Genomic DNA, 24,790 nt, shown 5'->3' with positions numbered 1-24,790 from the left:
CATTGATTGTCACGACGCATTGTGAGGCAGCCATAATTGCAGTTTAAATATAGTTCAGAGCCTTCTCAGGGCTTTTCCAGCTTAAAAGCAGTGGTTGATGAAGCTCTGTCAACTCCTGCCACTTGTACTGTAGACACATGAAGTAGCTCCATCGTGGTAGACAATCATGTGCGCGCTTCAGATGCTTGGCAAATTGACTGCTGCGAATTTGCGTAGAATGCAAAGAGATTTTACCCCTGTCAAAACTCTTTGGTATAATATCGCTGGAATAAAAAGGGTGTGTCCACGCTATACTGTTGGATACGGATCGCAAGGGGAGCGATCAGCCGTTGCTATGGTTAAAGGCTTCTACAGACACCTCCTAAGTATTGACGATGCCTAGAAAGTCCACACCCATACAACACCCTCGACGCATCCCTTTCGTGTATGCAGGGAGGTGTGTGAGAGAACATCCTGTTGTGTGTATGCCGTGAAGCAAGCGGGAACATCACTTCAGTAAATTTTTGACCTTGTGACATATAGTGGAATAGAAGGAAGACAAAGAGGAAGAGGGGAAAAGCCCATGCCCCAAGTCTGTCAATGTAACATTCGGTCATGGTACCGGAAGCCGCTGGATGTCGATAAAGAAACCACCACAAGTACCTTGTAGTGTCGCATTCAGCCATGTCAATGATTACTATCCAACCTGACATTCCGGATTTGCCACAAGCAAACCGAGTGGGCCAAGTTTTCAAGACAACAGATTCGATCAATAATTATAATGCACCCACGATGATGCAGTTATAATTGCTCAACATAAAGATGATGATGCAGAGCGTCCATAGTGAGCGAAAAACGAGCCAGCTTCTTTTTCCTCACGAATCTGTGGTCTGTGGAATCGAACCGATGATTGGTCCGAACTACCCACCAACGTAGGTTCTCCTAGTATACCTGGTTGGTCCGCCTACCGATCCACATTGTCTTAGCCGTTGCTACTGGTGACAGGAATGGAAGCGAGTTGTGATTGTCCATCCAGAGGGTCACGAGGTCGAAGGTCACCTCTCTAACCCCGCATAGGAAAGGTCATGGTCGATGAAGCCATATTTTCGCAGAGCGTCAGAAGCCCGTTTCACGTGGTCATCGATGATTTCCCTATGTCTGTCCGAGAATGGGTCGAAGGTTGTCGGGTCGTTACCACCGTGGTATCTGGATTTGCGATGGAAGTCACCCTCCGGATGGGCCTCCATGCAGTCCAGGCGATCGTGGTCGACGGGGAAGTCGAGGAAGCGGAGCAGCTGAATGATCTGGTTGCGGAGGTCCGACTTGAGGTCCTCGTAAAACAACACGCGGACGTTGTTGCGGGGGAGCCATGATGTGATGCGGTCTTCCCATGATATGGAAGCACTCTGAATAAATTTGTCCCATTCTGGAAGAGAAAGGTGAAAGTAAACGTTGTACTTGTAGAGAAAGATGCAAGCTTCAAAGAACGATGTCTAGGGTTTGAATGTTATCAGCACGACTCCGCCTGCTTCGATATTTCCCTGTAAAACATACGAACATAACTATAGTGTGCATTAAAGTTGAGGTATGTGGTGTTATTTTAAATACCCAGGGTAGTTTCTTCAGTTACAACTGCTCTTCCAGAGGACCCTGCCATTCAGTACTGTTAGTTCCCCAGCACTGCCAGCTACTCTTTTATACATCTATGTCAAGAGGGGCATGATTGTGGACATAACTCGCTGAACACCTTGTAGATTTTGCATGATCTTTAAACAATGTTCGTTACATGACATGTGATTGGTGCTACATAACAATGTTACTGTACCAAGAAATTCTTTGCTTGTTAAATTCCCCTCTAAAGGCCGCATCTTATCACCGATCATACCTACACTAATCAGTGAATTCTGCTTCTGCGGCAGCATATTACTGCAGCAAGGAGGCGACTTGTTAACACTCATCAAGGTTACTATTTATGATGGGAGGGCGAGAAGACCGGAATCTAAACCTTCGCGAATTTTAAGAAGCTGTCTTTTCGCCTTCGCGTTCAAGAAACGAGGCGCCACGGCGCGTTCAAACAAGTCCCCTTCTTGTAGTATCTTTGTAAATGTCAAATATTTACGTACTTTCGGACTTGAAGTAGGTCTCAGTTGCCCACCCCGTGTGTCCTGCGTTGATCAGGTTCGCGTAGGAGAGCAACGTGTTGTATGGATTCCTCACAATCACAATGGCACCCTGGTAGTGAGCCGTGGATTTCGCTGAGCCCGTATCGTGCGTTTTGATCACCAGCGTGTTGCGCATGGCGGGGTTGGCGAACTCCCCTCTGAAGCCTTGAAAGAAAAGGATGAGTTGGGTTGGGTGAAAGGGGGGGGGGGGAGGTTGGAGAGGAAAATACATGTTATAAGGATAGCTGGTTTGTGAAAGAAACATATAATCAGGTATGTCGGTTCACAGTCAAGATATTTATATCGCTTTCTGAATTACGCTCATTAAAATACGTTTGGTTTGGGATTATTTATGTGTTTTTTAATCTATTTTATTTATTCATTTATTTATTTATTCAAGATTTCATGCGTGTTCACAAAATAGGAGTGCATACAAAATGTATGCAAGTACATCTCATATAGCCCAGACAGAATATATACGATAAGTACACATTGATAAGAAGCAGTTACAGAAATAGTATACAACTCTAAGAGAGCTACATTATTCAAGGTAACGAACACGCAAAGGAATTGCAACATAAGCTTAAAGCTTGAAAATCGTTGCAACCCCCGTGCACACAATCTATATGCTTGCAAATAGTTTAAATGATAAGTTGGGGGGGGGGGGTATTTACAAAGAGAGGAATATGAGGGGGAAAGAAGAAGTGCATGTGTGGTGCCTATTTGTCCTGTCGGACATTGACAAGAGAGAACAAAAAAAAAAGTTTAAAGTGTCAAGTCATTATAAGCAAATTATACTGATTAAATTTCTCATAAATCCCATACAATAACAAATTGATACAAAGTGAGGAAGAAAAATAAAAGAATAGGAAGCTACAATTGCCTATTTCTGAACAAGACCGTCACTGATAACATAACAATAAACTTGTGACATTGCGTTGCACCACTATAATCATTAACGAACACAAAAGGTCGATTATACTGCAATAAAGGAGATCGATATCATACAATCAATGCAAAGCTTGACTGTGGGGTTGCAAACATACCTTTACGAACTGCATTACTATACGCCATTACTGTAATATATCACCGTATTATACGTTTACATACGTTTACTAATCTTTTGATACATTTATACGTAGTGACTGGGAGCAATCTGAAACATTCAAGAAACACAAGCCAAGTTTGCAGAAAATCCCGTTATTGAAATTATTAGGGCTGCTGAAAAGTCTGCCAGTTATCGCCATTACCTACCGAGGCATGTTGCTGAAATTTTGAAACGTTTGCCGAGAACTCTATGCGGAAACAGGTGCATTTTGCAATGCCAAGGTACTAATGCCACAGATTGAAGGTCAAGGTCAAGTGTAGTTTAAGTAGAGAAGCAGACTGGTACCTGTAGTCATTTACCCTTCCGATCACTAACTCCTCGCTCCGAACAGGTATTTCATGCGTCCTCTTACCTCCAGCTAACAGGTGTTTGTCCCGATACACGCTTCCCGTCAGGACTCCCGACGCCCTCTCCAGGAGGTAGCGGACCCACGTATTCCCGGAGCCGGGAACGCTGGCCAGGGCGATCATTGGACGAGACATACGTTTCGTGAAGTCAGCCTTCCGGCAGATGTCAAAAGACACGTTCTTAACTACAGAGGTGGGGAAAAACACACGCACAGACAAAACAATGAATGGCGGGAATAGAGTCAGCAATTTTTGTTTTCTTGTATTCGTGATAATATTTATTATCATGAATAGGGGTCTGATTTTTTTTTTGATTGATTCATTTCTTTATTCAAGAACGTAATGTTTAACATAGATAACAGGTCAAATATCCATTTAGATAATTGCAGGTATACATCGAAAATCAAAAATCACAATCTAAAAACATTTAATACATACGACATCCGTGAAATTAATGCGCAAATATCACCCATAATATGACTTCACACTGACAATCATTATAACAATTGTATCTACAATTCTATTTAAAAAAAAAATGTATTCATGCGAACATACAGTTGTACAAACTTTAGAACATTTCAAGGGAGACTAAACATATGGATATCCATGTGAGGTTTTCTTTCTCAATTAGTAATAACTGAAAATTTTCCTTGCAAAGGAGTGGCTCTCTCTAATTTCCTTCCGTTGTCAATCAAAAGTGCTGATAAAGAATGCGTTCATTTGCCGTTGGAAGTTATAGACAACTTAGTAGGGCCTTCATATATTGACGCTTCGTTATTATGCAATGTACATCACAAGAAATGAAGTCCTCGTGGAGTTTGGACTGCGAAACCCACCCTTGCTATAAAGTAAATGATACATTATTGCAAATAATATGGAGGGGGGGGGGGGTAAAGAAAGAGAGTGAAATGAATCCACAATGGCTTGAATTAAACTGGTACGTAAAACGACTTGAGAAAAAATATGAAGCAGTGCTCGTCAACGCTATTGGTTGTCCCATGGACCTGCAACTATGCATTTACCTACAACCATGGTTTCCCTTGGTGTAACTTTGACCAACGTTTGAGTATAATTCTTCAGCAGGGAAAAGGACTTCAACTCTGCCACTGATAAATGCCTCATGGAATTAAATCCTTTGATGGCAAGACGTTTCCCTGAGTAGCTCTGTTCCCCCAACGTCTTTTAACACCTTTACAATATCCTTTCACGTTGTTTGTATATCTCTTCACTAAACAAACACCCTTAAGGGTCATGTGTTTAGAGTCCAGGAATCGGTGATTTTATTGACCCTTTCACTTAGTAACCCTGACGAAATGGACTACAGTCAGGGTAACGCGTTTTCGATTCTCGTTCCAGTAGAATTGCGATCACAAAACATAGTCATAATCAATGATTTTGATTAGTACACAACAAACTTAAAGTATGATTTTTCTACAATTTGTCTCCCTCTGTACAAAATAATGTAGATCAGCAGTGTTGCGATCTTACACATTTAATTTGTACAAAGGGAGATGAGTTAAATAAAAAATCAGACCCCATTATCTTCACCCCTCTGCTTGATAATCTCTTGTTTTCATAGCAAACTTGCTGACACGTGCTATATATCTATACTGAAGGAAAATAAAATGTCCGTATTTCTGAGGTGGATATAAATCCTTTATACTGGCACTGAATCACAATGTACTGTATACATTTAGTTAAGATGATGTCTGATATTTACCTTTCCCGGAAAGGCTGGATTTAAAAGCTGACTTTTCTTTCCTTGCGTTTCTTTTTCTTATTGTATTGAAACCATACAGGCCTACAATTTTTGGAAACACTATCCAGGTTGTATACCTCAACAGTCGACTGCAGTATTCACAAATAGACAATCATGGACTTTGTGTATTAAACTATAATGAACTTGTCATCACATGCCAAAGGCATCGCCAAATTCTTATCGATCTCTGCCTTTCAACTGCTAAGCATTGATTTTTTTTTTGGTGCCATTTCTTCTTTATCATATAGGCACTATTGTCGGATGGTCCATTTTTCCAATATTTCATGTACAACGCACGCAAATTCCATAGTCATTTCGCATTGACCAGTGCACTTTACAATGTCGAGCGAATTAAAGGCGGACATAATGTCAACTGATAATGATGCGACCGCTCATAGCTTATTAGCCAATATTTGTCGAAAGAAAACAGAAAGAAAAAATCTTCGCGTCTACACATATGAAAAACAAAAAACCTCCGACAAATTATCTGCTGTAAGTTTATCAAACAAGCTGCCCTAAATTCCAAAGTCTGAACAAGGAGGGACGACCGCTGATAATCAATATTCGCTTTGGCTCTACAGTGTGTTCTGTGTTAGGTGGACTTAATTGCTTGAATGTGAAGAAAACTGAAGAAGAAGATAATATTTTCTTCAAGACAGTCGAATCATAAGATTACACAGCCAGACGAAACCGTCTTTTGTTGTCGTATACCTCCCTATATATATCTAATTTATGTAAAACAAGCTGATCACTTAAAAATGGCACTTTTATATAGCACAATGCATTTATCTTACCTCATCTCATTTTTCACTATACGCCGAGGTAAATAATTCATTATCATTCATCTGTCATGGTCATAATGTTAGCGCTATTACAATTATTATCCGATATCGCGATTAATTCCACATCTTTATTTTCACCTTTGGCTATTTTTTATTTATTTATTTATTGATTGATTGATTTATTTATTTATTTATTTATTTATTTATTTATTTATTTATTTATTTTTATTTTATTTTATTTTATTTTTTTTTTTTGGGGGGGGGGAATGGTCGTTGGTACAGTGCACTCCCGTTTTAACGAACACGGTTAAAACGAAATTCCGGTTACAACGAAGTAATAATTCAGGCTGTAACATTGTCCGGTCTATGTATTTTCATTGTTTATTTGTTCGGTTATGACGAAATTTCGATATAAAGACAGGAAATTGCCAGTCCCGAGGACTGCTTTATACTAACGGGAGTCCACTGTATAGAGATAATTCTACTTCCACAGTACCTCTTTCGCCTATACCACGCCTATTGCCATTTTATTGTAAAGTACGTTTAGTCACAGAGTGCCTTATAGCACACTTTCCCATATACATTTCTTTCTATTTATTCTGATTGCCCATTCCCCCACCTGTTTGTATGGCCCGATCACAGTGCTCAGAAGATCACTCATCATGATTTTGCTGATAATAAAGTGTATCAAGTTTCCCAATTATTCTACCCAAGGTTTGCGAGGGCACCATCTTCTTGATGTATCACGTGCGTATTAATTTCCCTCACCATCTCAGATGTCGGGTTATCAAAATAATGGTTTCACTCATATCGCAGTCTGCATGTTTCACTTTCTACTATTCCTTGCTTTACAGTAACAATCTAGGCATTGCAAAAGGGTCTCGTTCGCTTTTGCCTGTGATCATATATTTCCCCTGAAATCGACATTTGAATGGGATTTATGAGAAATTTAATCAGTATAATTTGCTTATAATGATTTGACACTTTAAACTTTTTTTTTGTTCTCTCTTGTCAATCATGTCCGACAGGACAAATAGGCACCACACGTGCATTTCTTCTACCCCCCCCCATGTTCCTCTCTTTGTAAATACCCCCCCCCCCAACTCATCATTTAAACTATTTGCAAGCATATAGATTGTGTGCACGGGGGTTGCAACGATTTTCAAGCTTTAAGCTTATGTTGCAATTCCTTTGCGTGTTCGTTACCTTGAATAATGTAGCTCTCTTAGAGTTGTATACTATTTCTGTAACTGCTTCTTATCAATGTGTTTATATACTTATCGCATATATTCTGTCTTGGCTATATGAGATGTACTTGCATACATTTTGTATGCACTCCTATTTTGTGAACACGCATGAAATCTTGAATAGATAAATAAATAGATAAATAAATGCAATACAATCTCTCTCTTGCTATATTCATTTCGTGTGTAGTCTTTTTTTGATGTTGCACATTTTTATGACATGCATGATATTATAAGCGATGAAAGACTTCGGGTAAAAGTGCAATTCCTCCAAATATTCAAGTCTGCTTTGCTATATTATTATTATTATCATTATTATTATTATTATTATAATTATTACTATTTTTATCATTATTGTTATTATTATTATTATTATTATTATTATTATTATTATTATTATTATTATTATTATTATTATTATTATTATTGTTATTGTTATTATCATTATTTATCATTATTACTATCAGTCTTTATCTATAATCATCTTCCACGTACTCGTAATCTTTGGTCTGTTTCAATTTGGTCTGTTTCAAATCATTTCCGACCTCCATAATGTTCAGAACTCATAGGTCTATATGCAAATCCTAGAAGTTTTATAGATTTTCTTAGGTTTCCTTCATGTTTTTTTTTCTCTACAGTCTCTACATGTATGTCTCTCTGTCTGTTTTTTTTTTTTTTTTTTTTGTATTTGCAATATCAGTAAATGACCGAAAGTTAATGTACACGTTTTCCTGGATTATGCTCATGAAATGTGTTTTGTGCATGTTGTATGCTTTAGTTATACTCCAAAGTATTGTTTATTTTTTGAATGATATAAAAATAAACAAGATTAAAAACCGAAATAGAGTAACATCAAACAGACCATACGGTAGATATGTTGTATCAAGCTCGGATGTTATAAGAACTTCATGTAAATGGTGTCTAAATCCAACAAGTCTTTGTGAAGCAGTGTTATGAGTAGCAACTACACACTAATCTTATGCAAATAAGGTAGATAAGGTGACGATAATGACGCGAAATCAAAGCGAAAAACTCTGACTTTCGCACCGAAATTGCGTTGCGCTGAATTGAGTTGTGTTGAGAGAAAAAGAAGGGGGGGGGGTAAGGATGGGGGGGGGCAGTGTTCTCTTGTCAACGTCAAGTAGACAAAAAATGTACGATGATAATAATTGTACTATTTATATCTATAATCTGGCCAACAATATCATGATGATTTCCACTGGAGCCTTGATGCTTATGTCATCAAAACTTGAGGTTCCGTTGTGCGTTTGTAACTATGTGTGTGTGTGTGGGGGGGGGGGGGGGTGAGTCGTGCTAAAGCTTTAAATTTCGAGTAGGCGGGATTTAGAAAGGATTGCTATAGAAACCGGATGAAGATCCCCTGCCATAAAGATCACCTATTTTTCGGTTTCATTCTTACTACATGAACTGTATACCGTTGTGAAATAGAGATAGACTTGTGGGAAAATGTCTTGAAGAAGGAAATGATAACTCTATAACGATTCTGGGATAATTCCGCAGTTCTTGCCTACTAGGCTACGTCGACATCAAACAAAGACACATTAAGAAAATCACCGGAATTGAGAAAATATAAGGCTACGTCGACACGAATCAAGAAACATTGAGAAAATAACCGCAATAGCTCAGATTCATGCCCCACTTTCTGTTACACTTTCAGTCTTTTCTCTCGGTGATTTAGCTCCAATCTGATTATGTAGTAATTTACAATTATCGTTATGTTATGTTATGTTATGTTATGTTATGTTATGTTATGTTATGTTATGTTATGTTATATTCTTCTCCTCCTTGTCTTCATTTCCCTTTTTCTTCTTCTTTTCTTTGTTCTTCATTTTCTTCTTCTCCTGCCTCTAACCATTTCGTTTTCTTCTTGTCTTTTGCTCCTTCTTTCAAATTCTCCCCCTCCTTCTAGTCTGAATATAGATCCTACTTCTTATACTTTTGTCTGCTAGCACTTTTGCGGCTATACCACCACTTTATCGTCACTATTCTGAAAATTTGTTGGTTGTATGGTAAATCTTCTATCTCATGTATGTTGATCATATTCTGCCACGTGCTTGATCGTGTAAACGACAAAACGCACTCAAAAATAATGAAATCGTCTTTAAGATAGTAAGATGAAATTACTCATATTGTCATGTCACTGCAGTTTTGTAGAATACAAACACACATCATTACAGGCATCTCAGTTACATGCACCGTGTACTCTTCTGCATTGAATTATGTAATAATAATGGCTATACCAGTATACTCTTTCATTACTGGGTTCGGGTTGCACTTTTGTTGATTCGAACATCGCCTTTAAAAGTAGCAAAGTACCATTAAATGTTCTGTTTATCTAACGCACCTATAGGATTGAGACAAACAACATAAATATACCAGCCATATTGTTTTACTCCAATCAGAAAGTCTCTAGAAATACAAATTGCTCTCTCTCCCTCATTTATTCTTCTGTTTCTTCTTCTTCTTCTTCTTCTTCTTCTTCTTCTTCTTCTTCTTCTTCTTTTTCTTCTTCTAGTTCTTCTTCATTGTCGTCATCTTTTTCGTCATTATCTTTTCCTTCCTGTGGCCCTTCGATCGTCTGCTGACCACTTTTTGTGGTTCTTTTTTTCCCCTCCCCTTTCACCTTCTTTTTCTTGTTCATCTTCGTCATTTTCTTCTTCTTCTTCTTCTTCTTCTTCTTCTTCTTCTTCTTCTTCTTCTTCTTCTTCTTCTTCTTCTCCTTCTTATACTGCTTCTCTTGCCCTAACTTCTGTAAGTTCCTATTCCGTCTTCTTCTTATTTTTATTCATCACAATCTCTTTCTTCTGCTTCGCATTTTCTACTAATCTTCAATACCTTCTCCGTCAGTACCCGTCCCCCAATGCCTCGGCATTCTACGTTTCCCGATCACCCCCTGTCCCTTTGACCTTCTTCTTCATCCAACTCACTCTACCCTCTTCTCACTCTCCTCCCTTTCTCTCCCCTTTTCCCCTTTCTTTCCCTCTCTTTTCATCCATCCCACCCTCTCTTTCTTTCTCTCGTGTATCCTTCTTATTTTCTTGTTTTCGAGCGTCACATCCACTTCACAAGGCAGCTCACGTGTATCGAGTTCGACAGGTAGTAGCAGGGCGAGCTTTGACATCAAGCGATGGGTCACTGGTAGTGATCGCGGCGAGCCGAAGATGTCTTCAGCAGTTACCATAACAACGCGACATGGACGTGCTCCCTTCAATACGTGGTAGCCGGAAGTCGCAATAGTATCAGACTGGGAGACTTCACGAAGAGGATTGTGGCGAGATTAAAGGGAGAGTTCGAACTTTCATCGCAAGGGATTCGCTATGTTTTGTCGGCAGTTCCATGACATTTGCTTCTGCGACAATTGCTCCAATGAAGTATCTGCATGCTTAGCCAAGTATAAATTCTACCCACAGAAATAACCCTAATCCTAATCCTCACATCAAACTACAAACCTAAATCCTATGACAAACTTAACCCTAACCCAAATATCGTATTACCACTGTTGGCTGGTTGTCGCGAGATGTTTCACATCCAAGACGGAGGAATGATCATGTCTGCATTCCTTTCCTTTTAAAGACATTATTTACCATTTGCAGAAGAAACAAAAACCCAACTTTATTGCTTCAAAACAATTAAGGGCGAGTTAGGGATAGAAACAGCCAATGTAAAAATGTAAATCAGCATAGTCAATGTTAAGTATTGTTAAACATACAAAATTTGAATCAAAGTTATAATAAGAATGTTTCTATAAACCGTCTACAGTTATGGTTTAACGGGAAAAATAGTGATATCTTCTTATATTTTAGGCTTTATCGCGAATTTGTTATATGGTAGGGTGCTTTGTGATATAACTGACCAGCACATATTATGCATCAAATATGATATCTACCTTGAACACTTTGGAAATCACTGTTCTCAATGGTAAACATGCAGTACCTTTAAAGGAATGGCATTATCCTTCGTTTTTCGAGAGCTTTTGATTTATTTGTAAAGCTGACCTTAATTCTGAAAAAAAAAGAAACTGTAAGATAAGGACGGAAAAGAAAAAAAAATGCCTTGCATTATCGATCACTTTGAAATACACATAGTTACACTGTACACAGCGTGTAATATCTTTAGTATATCTTTACACAAACCAACGAACTATTCATTCAGTTACTTACTTTAAGATCAATTTACAATTACCCAAATTAACACATAGGCCTATATCCTCGAAAATTAATGGAATATATCAACTTCACTACACGAACAAGATGGAAAATGATGATTTCGATCACCGTTTTTCCTTCCCTTCTCAAAAAAAAAATGTCAGTTTCTGATGAATCAGATGCACGTTGATGCGTCTTCACATTTAACATCAAATCCCCATGCGACTCGATGTAGTTCTAAAAGGTCGTGAGAATGACTTTTTTAACGTCTGGATTCTATCACAATCCAACTGACTCAATTCAATGTGAGCGTGTTAACATCGTTTTGCTGCTCAACTACGGCGGGTAAGGGAGAAAAACAACAAAAACACCTGTATGATCCCTCTGCTCTGTTCCTTCCTGGTTGACACGGTCAATAATGTTCACAAGGCCGTGGCATCTCCTATCTCACCCTCACCGACATTTTCTGCCTGGCTAAGCGATCAGAGCGCTTGGTTGCTGCATCGAATGACATGAATGGTGTCATTAAATTAGCCTGCAAAGCTAACACAATTTACATGATAGGCAACATCGAATTGATGATATTGCGGGTATACGTCGAGATCGGACGAGAGGCGGACGGGTGTATTCTGTCAGCGTGAAACGTTGGTGGAGAGGGGCGGGAGGACAAGCGTTGGCGACTGTTGTGCGAAAGACGGGCTGGGATCCTAGATAAAGGGAACACAAACCCAAAGAGCAATGTGGATTGAGTAAAAGCAGTAACATTAGTAGAACACATCAGTGAAAGTTTGAGGAAAATCGGACAATCGATGCAAAAGTTATGAATTTTTAAAGTTTTGGTGTTGGAACCGCTGGATGAGGAGACTACTAGAGGTTATGACGTATGAGAGGACCACAATATTAAAAGAATATAAAAGGAATTCCACAAAAATTCACTTTTCTAGCAAAATGAAAGAGTTCTTGACTAACCGCTTTCAGAAAGCAGGGGAAATAAGTGCTACCCCTAACATATGTCAGTATCAAGTTGATGGAATGTGTAATTTTCATGAAAAATGAACTTTCATTGAATTCCCTTTTTATTCTCTTTATATTGTAGTCCACTCATACGTCATAACCTCTAGTAGTCTCCTTACCCAGCAGTTGCAACACCAAAACTTTAAAAATTCATAACTTTTGCATCGATTGCCCGATTTTCCTCAAATTTTCACTGATGTGTTCTACTAATATTACTGTTTTCACTCAATCCACATTGCTCTTTGGGTTTACTTTCCCTTTAACATGATTCGAGAGGAGCGGGTTTATGGGAGGAAGTCAAGGTGATGCTCGTTGAGAATATTGAATACAGGCATAATAACTTCTTTTTCACAAATTTTAAGTATTTGACTGTAATTGTTTAGTACGCATTCAAATTGTTTGTTTCCCCCTTACTCTCCCCATGTGGATCTCATTTCATAAAAGATGATAAAAGATGATGGCATTTCTTACTACAATGGCAACTCTTTGTAGCAACAGCCAATCTTGAGGCAGTATTCTTGTTATTACCAAAGCACTTGGCATTGCAGCAAGAGCTGCTATTGTAGCAACTTTTTTATGAAACAGACCCTCTGTGCATTCACTTGTAGTATTGCAAATATTATTTACATTACATGATGATCCTTAATATCTTTGGGATGCACATCATAACTATGTAATCTGTGAGTTACACCAATTCAGATGAAACGGTTAAAGGGATGGTATACTTTTGGTTGAGATGGAGGATTCAGATTTCAACTTTGTGCGAGATAGGCCGCAAATTAGAAACCATTTATGAAATATCAAAGAGTGTACAAGATGAACTCAAAGTATATTTGGTGAAAATCGGTTTTGAAATAACTGAAACATATCAAAAAAACAAAACAACCCCCCCCCCCCCACCAAACTAAAACAAAGTGATCTTAATAAAAGGTGGGTCCTACTTTTTAGTATAGGATATCTGTTTTTTAGTATCTCAGCCATTGATTTTCAAAACCAATTTTTCATTAAAAATAAACAACCTTGAATTTCTCTTAGAATTGTATGCTCTTTCAAAGTTTGCAAGATGTTTCTCATTTCATCGCAAAACAGCGGAAACCTGAAGCCGATCCCAACCAAAACTAAATCGTCCCTTTGATGCAACTAAACCTCGCCTTAAGTCGACACACAAGGGACCGGCGAAAGTATATTGACTTAGATGCGCTACACGTGCTTACACTGAATTATTAGCGATACATTAAGCTACCTCTATAGTGGCTGATGGACACATGATTGGTTGTAAAATGATTATGACCTTTGGACTAAAGAGAGAGAGGAAAGTTCAGCCACGAGTATCGTAAGTTGACAAGGTTGATATGTTCACAGGCCGAATTGTGTGATCAGCTCCGTTGACGCTTTTTCTTAAAGGGATGGTATAGTTTTGTTTGAGATGAGGATTCAGGTTGTAACTTTTTGTGAGATGATTATAAACCACTCATCTAAAATGTTACACAGCTTACAAATCTAAAAGGAAACTAAAGTGTATTTGATGAAAATCGGTTTTGAAATGGCTAAGATATCTAGAACAAAGTGGTCCTAATAAAAGGTGGGACCCACCTTTTATTACAGACTACTTTGGTTTACTCTGTTTTTTTTTATATCTCAGCCATTTCAAAACCAATTTTCATCAACTAAACTTTGAGTTCCTCTTAGAACTGTACGCTCTTTAATATTTTATAAAAAGTGGTTTCTAATTATCTCACAAAAAGTTAAAGCCTTAATCTCCACCTGAACCGAAACTACACCATCACTTTAATACATTGGTTCCACCAATGTGTTAAACCGGTGCGTTTCCGTTTCGATGTGGTTTACATCGAATCCGAAGTGGCATTGATATATCTTTACTCTGCATGCCTTTCCCATACCTTTTGCGGATATGGTTCGACAACACAAAGGACCTTGAAAAGTTTGGATACATTTAAAATGTCACATTTCCGCTGCGTCTCGGAGTGATATTGCCCCCCCCCCCATAATAAAAGAGAAAAGGTTAACCCACTGAAAATTCGATTTAACAACATATCTATCGAGACTGCATCGATTTCGTATTGGATGCTAAAAATGCAATGTATAGGGTAGAAACGTAAGGGAAACGCATGCATTTCAACATTGTTCGAAACTCGAGAATTGAACCGACATAGGACGAAGTTTTGTTGCGACCTACATAGGTATAACTTCTAACCTTAATTACCCCTTGTATCATCAATCACAACCTATTGCTATAAATAATAATAATAATAATAATAATCATCATCATCATCATCATCATCATCATTCTCCCCCCCCCCCCCCCCCCCCCCCACACACACACACTTCAGTTTGTCTGTAGGTTTCTGCAGCTCTTTCAACTTTATCACAGCGTAAAATTTCCCTTTAACGGAGTGGGTCTCGATTCGAGCACATTTTGTACGTATCGGAAGACTGATCGAATGACGGCTTCTAAGTTCTGGGGAAAAAAAGACGGCCATAAGTAACCATAGCAACGACAGAAACACGACTTATAGAGATGAAACGGAGACACAGCCCTGAGACAAGGTTAATGCAAAGTGACTTATAGCTAATCAAAGGGGACCAGAGAAACCGGTCAATCAAGGGGAACAGCCAATGACTAAAGCTGACTGGAGACGATTCTTCGGGATACAGCTTACGAGTTAAGAGTTCAGAATATCCATACACTTAAAGGGATGGTACAGTTTTGGTGGAGATGAGAATTGGGCTTTCAACTTTTTGCAAGATGCCAAGAAAACACTTATGATAAGTAGAGAAAATACCACTTTAAATGGAATTCAAAGTTTATTTCACGAAAATCGGGTTTGGAATGACTGAAACATTCAAAAACAAAGCTAAAACAAAGCGATCGTAGTAAAGTGTGGGTCCCACACTTTATTAGAATTGCTCTTTTTTTTATATCTCAGCCATTTCAATACCAATTTTCATCAAATAAACGTTGAATTCCCCATATAATTACATGCTCTTTCAATTTTATAAGAGGGTTCTCATTAACTCACCAAAAATGTTAGAAACCTGAAATTAGGTCTCAACCATAACTGTACGGTCCCTTTAAGGGCTTTTTACACTTGTAAATTTTTACTTAGTCCCGTACCAACGGTGGGGCTAGGGGGGGGGGGGGAGGGGGCTTAGCCCCACCGTTGGTACGGGACTATCCTTAGCCCACTTTCTGTTTAGACTCGTTTTTGCTAAAGTGGGCTAGCCCCACCGATAGTCCGGTACTATCTGGCCCTGTAAAATAGCAGGGTTAGCACCGCAATTGCGGTGCCAAGCAAGTGAGTGTGAATAGAACGAAAAAAATAATAATCCTGGGCTAAGCGACGGAGACGAAGTCCGACCCTCACTGACCAATCAGAAACGAGGTAATCAAGTGCTGCCGGTGCGTGCGTGTACGTGTACAGTACACAGCGTAATCATGAATATTCATGTGGTTTGGAAAGTCCGGGGCTAAGAAATACGAGTGTGAAAAGGTCAGTTCTCTCCTTAGCCCCGGACAAGAGATAGTACGGGACTAATTGGCCAGTGTAAAAAGCTGAAAAAATTGGTACGGGACTAACGATAGTCCTGGGTCAGAGAAAGTCCGGGGTTAAGAAACACAAGTGTAAAAAGGGCTATAGATAAAAATGATAAGAAGCATCCAAGGGCCATGTTTGCTCTCAAAGTTGATGCGAAGAATGTTTGTTTGTTTGTCTTTTTATTTATTTTCCATCTGAGACATGTGAGAAGATGGCTGGATAGCCCATAATATTCATCGGTACTAGTGGTTTTCCATGGGGTCCAGTTGGATGAGAGGCATGGGACCATTACACTGGGTTTTGCACATTACTCCTCGCGATGAAAGAATGAAGTGGAATCTTTTACGCGCATGAGTTGTGACTCTCTCACACATGGGACCCCCAATTTATGTCCTATCCGAGGGACAGAGTGTTTTTGCCTCTTACTAGAGGGGACGGTATGATTACGCACAACATCGCTCAGTTAGACTCGGGAATCGAACCCGTGTCCTTTGGATCTGGAAACTGACGCGCTAACGACTGAGCCAAATCACCGGCCTACCAACATACTAAAGATGCAACACAAAATGTCCCAAGAATGAATTGATTTTCTTTTTTCAAGGTCCGTTGAGACTTGAAAGATGATGACATCTCTTCTTCCGGCAGTCATTGTGCAAGGTTGCAACATGACTCACTGTTTCTAGAAAACTTGTGAGACTCTTAAGTTCCACAACTTACTTTAGGTCTGATTCTGATGAAATCTCCGCCAAATCTGTTTGTCCAATTTATTCTGTACGTTTAAATCGAATTTCAATGTGTTGCGGGGTTGCACTTTGGCTCTGCAAGTTTATTATATTTGAAACAAATTTTAAATTTTGCTTAAGGGACTTCTCTCCAAGGATTTAATATAGGATTGAAATCGCAGATAGAAATTACATGTAGTTTTGTTCGTTTTCTTCTTTTTTTTTCTCCGCAATATCATATCCTGTGTACTTTGCGCTATCTCAATCCATACTATATTGTTTACACGTGAATTGCATGGTGCGGCATGACATTGTGCTTAACGATCGTTTAATAATTAATTTGTCATTAGATAGTCTAATAGCACGTTCACGTAGGTGCCTGAGTATGCGCCGAGCACGGGCATGCTAACCTATATCGGCACCTGAACCAAACTAGGGAGGTGAGACTCACCTCCCTGACAAAACATTGTGAAGTATATTATAGCACTAAACGATAATGGTGATAGTATACACTTTTTAAATGTGCTCAAAGGCAACCCTGCGTGACTAAGTAGCAGTCATCGATGATGATTAGGAGTGAAGGGGGAAGGTTGTAACCTGTCTTCCAGCACAGGTACCGCGTCGAACCAGGTGGTAAAATCTGCATCATGGGAGACCTTCACTACCGTAAACGCTCCCAAGCGGATATAGGGGGGACTCCCTGATGACGGTCCTTGTTGAGTCGAGACGTGCCCGCCGCATCCAGCGTCGAGAAAAGATGACTGTTTGTTGTCAATTGCCGCATTGTTAAACCGAGCGCGTGAACGATGTACCATATAAAGGAAACCGTGAGATAATCCGAGGTATCTCATTTTTTCTCCAGGTTATGTACAGCGCGGCCTCGCTTATCCGGCGGTATGTTTTTCCAGACTTCTCTATCATCCGGACGCATTCATGCAGTGAAGCAAAAACAAAACAAAAACAAAAACAAAAAACAAAAAACAAAACCCCCCAAAAACCCACAAACAAACATAACATACAAACAAAACAAAACAAAACAAAACAAAACAAAGAAAAACAACAACAACTAACGATTTCAAACTCAATGAAACCTCCAACAAAACTCACAGAATTTACTTTCAAAATTCCGAATAGAAATATCTTCGTAATGTTTCAATTTCAGAAAAGGCCGATCATAATCTCAAGTAGGCTATCATGACACCACTGTTGCATGTATAGCTGCCACTGAGTCGGCAGCTACATGAACATGTACATAAACATAAGGGCTTTTTACACTTGTAAATTTTTGCTTAGCCCCGGACCAACGGTGGGGCTAAGGGGGGGGGGGGGGGGGGCCTTAGCCCCACCGTTGGTACGGGACTATCCTTAGCCCACTTTCTGTTTACACTCGTTTTTGCCAAAGTGGGCTAGCCCCACCGATAGTACGGTACTATCTGGCCCTGCAAAATAGCAGGGGTTAGCACCGCAATTGCGGTGCTAGCACCGCAATTGCGGTGCCAAGCAAGTGAGTGTAAATAGAACGAAAAAATAATCCTGGGCTAAGCGACGGAGACGAAGTCCGACCCTCACTGACCAATCAGAAACGAGGTAATCAAGTGCTGCCGGTGCGTGCGTGTACGTGTACAGTACACAGCGTAATTATGAATATTCATGTGGTTTGGAAAGTCCGGGGCTAAGAAATACGAGTGTAAAAAGGTCAGTTTTCTCCTTAGCCCCGGACAAGAGATAGTACGGGACTAATTGGCGAGTGTAAAAAGCTGAAAAAATTGGTACGGGACTAACGATAGTCCTGGGTCAGAGAAAATCCGGGGTTAAGAAACACAAGTGTAAAAAGCCCTATAGTTACTCCCGTATCGGGCCAAATCCCTTATCCGGACGGGCGCAGGTGCTGGTCCCGACATGGCCGGATAACAAAGATTGGATTGTACTCGGATCGTTCGCCCCCTTCGGTTATTACGTCTTGACATGTCCATCGGATTGACTCATGAAAAGTCTCATTGATTCCACCGTGTCAAATGAGAAATCACTTTATTTCAATTTTCACCATCTCTCGCTACACCCCAGTGAAATTAATTTCGAGCGAAAATTTTGGGCAAAACATCACGTTCTCTTTGGAGGGGGAGGGGACGGGAATTCATCAACAACCATTAGTAGGCCTACGCATACTATCTGACTATTGCATAGGACTGTCTGTCCCTTGCTCTGCTACGGAGCAGTCAGTCGTCTTCATTCGGTCCAGGGGCATTATTTCAGCATCATATTGTAACTGATTTCTCTAACAAAAGACGATGGGCGGCCAATCAGGTGGACGTCTTTTGGTGACCTCTCAGATTGACATGTGGCAAACGAACGATAATTATGGTCGAATCATTTCAGGCGCCGTTTGGAGACTTCATCACTGATGAAGCTATGATAATTATTGCAATTGGCCCCGGAGCCGGGGGGAGGGAGGGGGGTGGCTGGGGCTGCAAGTATCGTATAAAAAGTGAAGAAAAAAAATCGAGAAAGCAAAAATGATTAAAAAAGAATCACAATATGACCCATAACTTTCGGAGGACTTTCGGAGAGTTTCATCCGGAGATTCTACCCTTCGAAGCGGGCAGATGGTTGGGTTGGGGGGGGGGGGGAGGGAGGACGAACGCCCTATCTTTATGTACTGAGTACTCTTGAGCCCTCCCAGACTGCAGTCAACCCTGCCCACGCACGCATACAAACTATGCGTGCATTATTAAAGGGAAACTAAAACCCAAAGAGCAATGTGGATTGAGTGAAAGCAACAACATTAGTATCTATTGTTGTGTGAAAATGATTTGCTTCAGAACGGTTTCATATTCAAGTAATGTGCAGATTAATGCTCCGTCACTGACCAGGGACGCTAACCTGGAAGCATTAAACTGCACACTACTTGAATATGAGAACATTCTGAAGCAAATCATTTTCACACAACAATAGATATACAATGAACTCTTGAATGAATCCCATAAGGATTGGAACAATCATCTCCCAGCATTTCCACTGATTCCCACTGATCACTTACTAGCCTTCCCCTTTAAGGAGATTGATTGTACTATTCATTTGACTGGATCTATACCATTGAACAACGATTACACATACCCCGTCTTTCCGTTTCTTTCATTATCAACAATGTATAGCGGACTCAGGTTATATAAACGAAGTCCTCGGCACTGGCAGTTTACTTTCACTATATCGAAATTCCGTTGTAATCGAACAAATAAACAATAAATATAAAGAGCAGATAATGTTGCGGCCTGAATTCTTACTTCGTTGTAACCTAAAATCCGTTATAACCGTGTCCGTTATAACAGGAGTGCACTGTACGCCATATCGCGTGTTTACACGTATAAGATTACGCGATATGTGAGATGGTTTGTGCTTGAGACTATCTTATTGATTTATGCGTCAACAGTACGTCTAATAATTTACTCAGTATCTCAGAATCAGATATCTTTAGACCGCCTCTGTATACAACAGCAGCTGGTGTGATGACGAAACAACACAGCCAATTCGGGCGACATTTTTTTTTCTAAGTTAGGTCGGTTTTGCTATATTATTTATTTTGTAAAAGATCAAGTTCCCGCAGAATAGGATTCAATCTTATTCTACGGATATTACCGTTTTTGTAGCTTAAAAAGAACCCAGCACAACTCAAATGCTTCGTTGCGATATCATTGTCAATTATGCAGCATTACTCAATGCAAGAAGGCTTTTATGAACCCCTTCATGACATATTCCTAAGAAAAATCTTAAAAAAAGAAAATTCAAAACATAATTTTTTCTCAACCGCGCACCAGTAGAAAGGCAGAGGTCTTCCATGTACAACTTATAGGTTGTATCAACAAAAACAACCCATTTGATACAAGAAAGAAACTATAATAACTCTGAGGTCGTCTTCACGTTTATTAAAGAACTATAAATATACCTGCTGAACATGCCTAACAACACTTTCTGGACCATAGCCAATGCAAAGCAATAAGAAAAAAAGCAACCCACTAACGATATGTTTGCGCGGTAGAAGCTATACAACACCAATAATGCATCAGGTTACGTAAAATTTGCGCAAGGGGATTGAGAGGACAATGAGTGATGTTTAGGCATGACAATGCCCTCGTCTGCGGCACAAGTACGACCCTCACTGTACTATTGTCATGATTGTGTGCATTTAATCTTTCTGCAAATGTGATTCTAATCTGGTACCCCAGGCCTTTCACCTAAGGTAGGCCTACTACAATAATCATACTCGGCGAGTAGTTACCCCAGATACAATCTCTCAACATTCCATAGCGACGGCGTGGCTTTCCATTTTGAAACATATCGTAATGATAGGAGATGACAGACGATGAGGCAGATTACAAAGCAGACGGTACATAATGTCTGATGAGCTGAAGATATTGGCCTGCGTCGCCATTTAAAGGAAGCAGAGTTTTGACGAAAACATTGATGGAGAGTGATGGTTTCTTTTCTTGCACAACGACAAACAGGTAGGAAGTAATACAAAGAGGATAATGAATGAATCGAGCAGACAGACTGTTCAAAGAAAAGGCCTTCGATGATTTTTAAGATGACAATTTTTTTTTTAATAGAAAAACACAGCCCAAAATAAAACAAAAACTCGAGATATGCATACACTGTCAAACAAAATAGACCTGGATAGAACAGATCTCTTTTGCTACAATCAAGATGTTCTAATAAACAAATTGTTACAAATTGACAAAACGAGTATAGTCCTGGTCGACAGGTATCATACAAATAGAGTGATATTTACCTTTGCGAGCTTGGTCGATTATTTGGTCATTTCGAACTGCTTGGAATGCATGGCTTGCGAGAGAATGACTAAAATTAACTAGGAGAATATCTCCAGAGGCATTTGCCCCGACGAGAGAGTCATCATCACCCGGTGCGATGCGGCCGATGGGTTGGGCAAGACGGGGTACGTCCGCCTTCGCGACATCGTCCCTCCACTGACCAGGCCAAGGTAACTGCTGATGAGCGTTTCGCACGGCGTCGGCAATCAGAAACGGTGGTAGCGTCACAAATGGCGTCTTATGAAGGAGGAAAAGCAATAAAATCGAAGACACGACAATCAACAACCACTGTTTACACCCTCGCCGTAAGACTTTCATGGTAACGTTCCCTCCTGGTTAGTCGCTATACACGCGATTTCACGTCTGTACGATACGACTATAATTCCATACAGACACAGCGTCCTGCAGTCACGAGCGATCGATCGATCAGTCGATTCGCCAGCGCTATTATGATTATTCGTGACCGCCGCGCGCGACGGGATCACACTGCAGACGACGAAGCCGCTCGGAAATTGATCTGAATAATTACCGCTTTTATTTTTCGCCTTCAATGAGCTGAAACTCAGAGTAAACCAAAGGTCTGATTAAATCATTATTTATGACCACGCACGGAGGGTTGCAAATTAATCAGAACTAGATCTCCATATGATAGCGTAATGAACAGTCTTCGTGAAGTAGTTTGGACGCTTCCTATGCAAACATAGATAGATAGATAGATTCAGATAGATAGATATAGATATATAGATAGATAGATAGATAGATAGATAGGTAGATAGATAGGTAGATAGATAGATAGATAGATAGATAGATTCAGATAGATATAGATAGATAGATAGATAGATAGATGGATGTATAGATAGATTGATGGATGGACTGATGGACGTATAGATAGATAGATAGATAGATGGATAGATAGATGGATAGATAGATACATAGATAGATGGATAGATAGATAGATAGATACATGTAGATAATAATGCGTGTATTATTATGTATATACGATATTTGTTTTTCTAGGATCGCCTCCGCGATCATAACAATTAGACCTATATAATTATCCGTCAAAATTCTCTTCTCAAATCTCCTATTAGATAGGACTACTTCCCTTTCAGCAGCATCATGCTGTCAAATCATGGGTTTGGGGAGGGGGAGGGTTGGGGGAGGAAACAGAAAATCATAAATGTCGACAACAGTACTCGTGAAGGGGGGGGGTCAATATCAAATAACGAAGTATTGGACTACTTGCTTTGTTTTACATACAGTGCATTACTTTTGCCTTTGAAATTTGCCACATTATAGAGTATTCTTGCGTAATTATTATGACTAGAGTATGTTCAGTTTCCTCAATAATACAGAACACTGTTTTGGTAAATGTGATCCTATCGATTTGTAAAATTTTCTTCAATAAGTCGTTTTTCGTTGAACCACTATGATCTCACATCATCCAACATCTGCGTAGGAGTACATTTATTATACCTCCACCACAAAGTGTCGCCGGGGGTATAAAAATTGGTGTAGGTCTTTATAATTGTCACCAGATAATCGTATAAGACGTATAATGCAGAAGTTTTCCATCATTGAAGGCCTAATTTTAACCCTAAAAGACTGGGGTGATGGCCTTTAAAGGGAGTGTATAGTTTTGGTTGAGACTTTACTTCAGGTTTTTATCATTTTTTTTTGTGAGATAGTGAGAAAGCTGTCATAAAAATATGAAAGAGCATGTAATTCCATGAGGATTTCAACGTTTGTTTGATGAAAATTGATTTTGAAATGGCTGAGATATTCAAAACAGAGAGATCCTAACAAAGTTTGGGACCCACATTTTATTACGATCGTTTTGTTTTACTTTGTTTTTGGATGTTTCAGCTATTCCAAACCAGATTTTCATCAAATAGATTTTGAATTCCTCTTAAAATGGCATGCTCTGTACTATTTCACAAGTGTTTTCTTGGTATCTAGCAAAAAAGGATAAATCTCATCATCTCAACGTTCATCTCCACCCTGTACCATCCCTCTAAGCGCCGCCAACATAAACTGCGGCTATTTTGTGACGCCAAACAGATTTCGCGCTGTCATTTCATGACTTTTTTTTTTCTTTTGAGTTTTGCTCAACTTTTGATACCAACTTTTGCATGCTCTGCACGATGACAGAATTAGGCATGCGTCACGTCATCACGTGGCACGACAAGAAAAACTCGGTATTTTATATTCGTTTGCGTGTAAAGTCAATGGGGAATGGAATAATTACAGATACTGTTTTCAAACTATATTTTAACTGGATTGTAAATACAAGCAACTCTATTAGATCTCAAAACAATATAAAACGAAGAAATACATAAGAAATGAAAATAAAGAAACGCATAAAGAAATAATAGAAACTTTTATACACATAGGGGCTACATTGCTATGCTACGTTTAGATTAGCAGAGCTGTGTGTGTGTGTGTGTGTGTGTGTGTGTGTGTGTGTGTGTGTGTGTGTGTGTGTGTGTGTGTGTGTGTGTGTGTGTGTGTGTGTGTGTGTGTGTGTGTGTGTGTGTGTGTGTGTGTGTGTGTGTGTGTGTGTGTGTCAATCATGTTTGCTTTGGAACATTTCACGGCGAGATCTGTTATTAAAAAATGCCGGAACATTACATTTGCCTAAATAACGTGTTCATGTAGGCCTACTTGAAGAGTAATATGCATATCTATATTCACGTATTAATAATAAACTTATTGAAAAACTAATAAAAAGAAAGATGATTTAAATGTCAGAGCTATTGACATAATCAATCATACACTGCGACAGCTAACGGTGCTTGTGGACGGGCTACACGAGTTCATTATCAACGAAATGCTTTCTAATCACCTTTTCATTTGCCACGCTGTGGGATTACTTTCCCAAACGCTTTGTTTCGATTAGCATGGTGCTATTGTTTCGTACAATTTTCTCACGTCGGTCATTAACGTTAAGCGTTATCATTATGATCTCACTTTACACTCGGTATCTCATCACCCCCCACCCTCCTTTCTCCAAAAGACTGGAATCGAAACGCCCGCCACACGGGAAGTCGTAACAACGGCAATTCTAAACTGTACGCCCCTAGGGATAGCAATGATTTGACTGCAGTATGATTTGGGGTTAATTCTC

General features: G+C 39.5%; 1 protein-coding gene across 1 annotated transcript; it reads right to left on the bottom strand.

Moving 5' to 3' along the window:
- Nucleotides 1–1,034: 1,034 nt before the first annotated feature.
- On the bottom strand, nt 1,035–23,114 carry LOC139741363 (WSCD family member AAEL009094-like). Its single transcript, XM_071651945.1, has 5 exons — nt 23,103–23,114; nt 21,624–21,900; nt 3,602–3,781; nt 2,103–2,306; nt 1,035–1,405 (listed from the first exon to the last, which is right to left on the bottom strand). Exons 1-5 carry the CDS (start codon nt 23,112–23,114, stop codon nt 1,035–1,037), a joined length of 1,044 nt encoding a protein of 347 aa, XP_071508046.1.
- Nucleotides 23,115–24,790: the final 1,676 nt, after the last annotated feature.

The sequence above is a fragment of the Diadema antillarum genome, unplaced genomic scaffold (genome assembly GCF_040938485.1).
Source record: "Diadema antillarum isolate AM-2024a unplaced genomic scaffold, OU_Dant_1.0 seq00000923_RagTag, whole genome shotgun sequence".
Classification (NCBI taxonomy): Eukaryota; Metazoa; Echinodermata; class Echinoidea; order Diadematoida; family Diadematidae; genus Diadema; species Diadema antillarum.
This window is presented reverse-complemented; position numbering and strand designations above follow the sequence as displayed.

Bases quoted from the DNA above. Each gene is read 5' to 3' on its own strand.
- LOC139741363 (XM_071651945.1), bottom strand. The intron at 3,782-21,623 runs GTAAATATCACT...CCACCTCTGTAG, and splicing joins AATCGACCAAGCTCGCAAAG to TTAAGAACGTGTCTTTTGAC. The intron at 2,307-3,601 runs GTAAGAGGACGC...TTTTCTTTCAAG, and splicing joins CAAACACCTGTTAGCTGGAG to GCTTCAGAGGGGAGTTCGCC.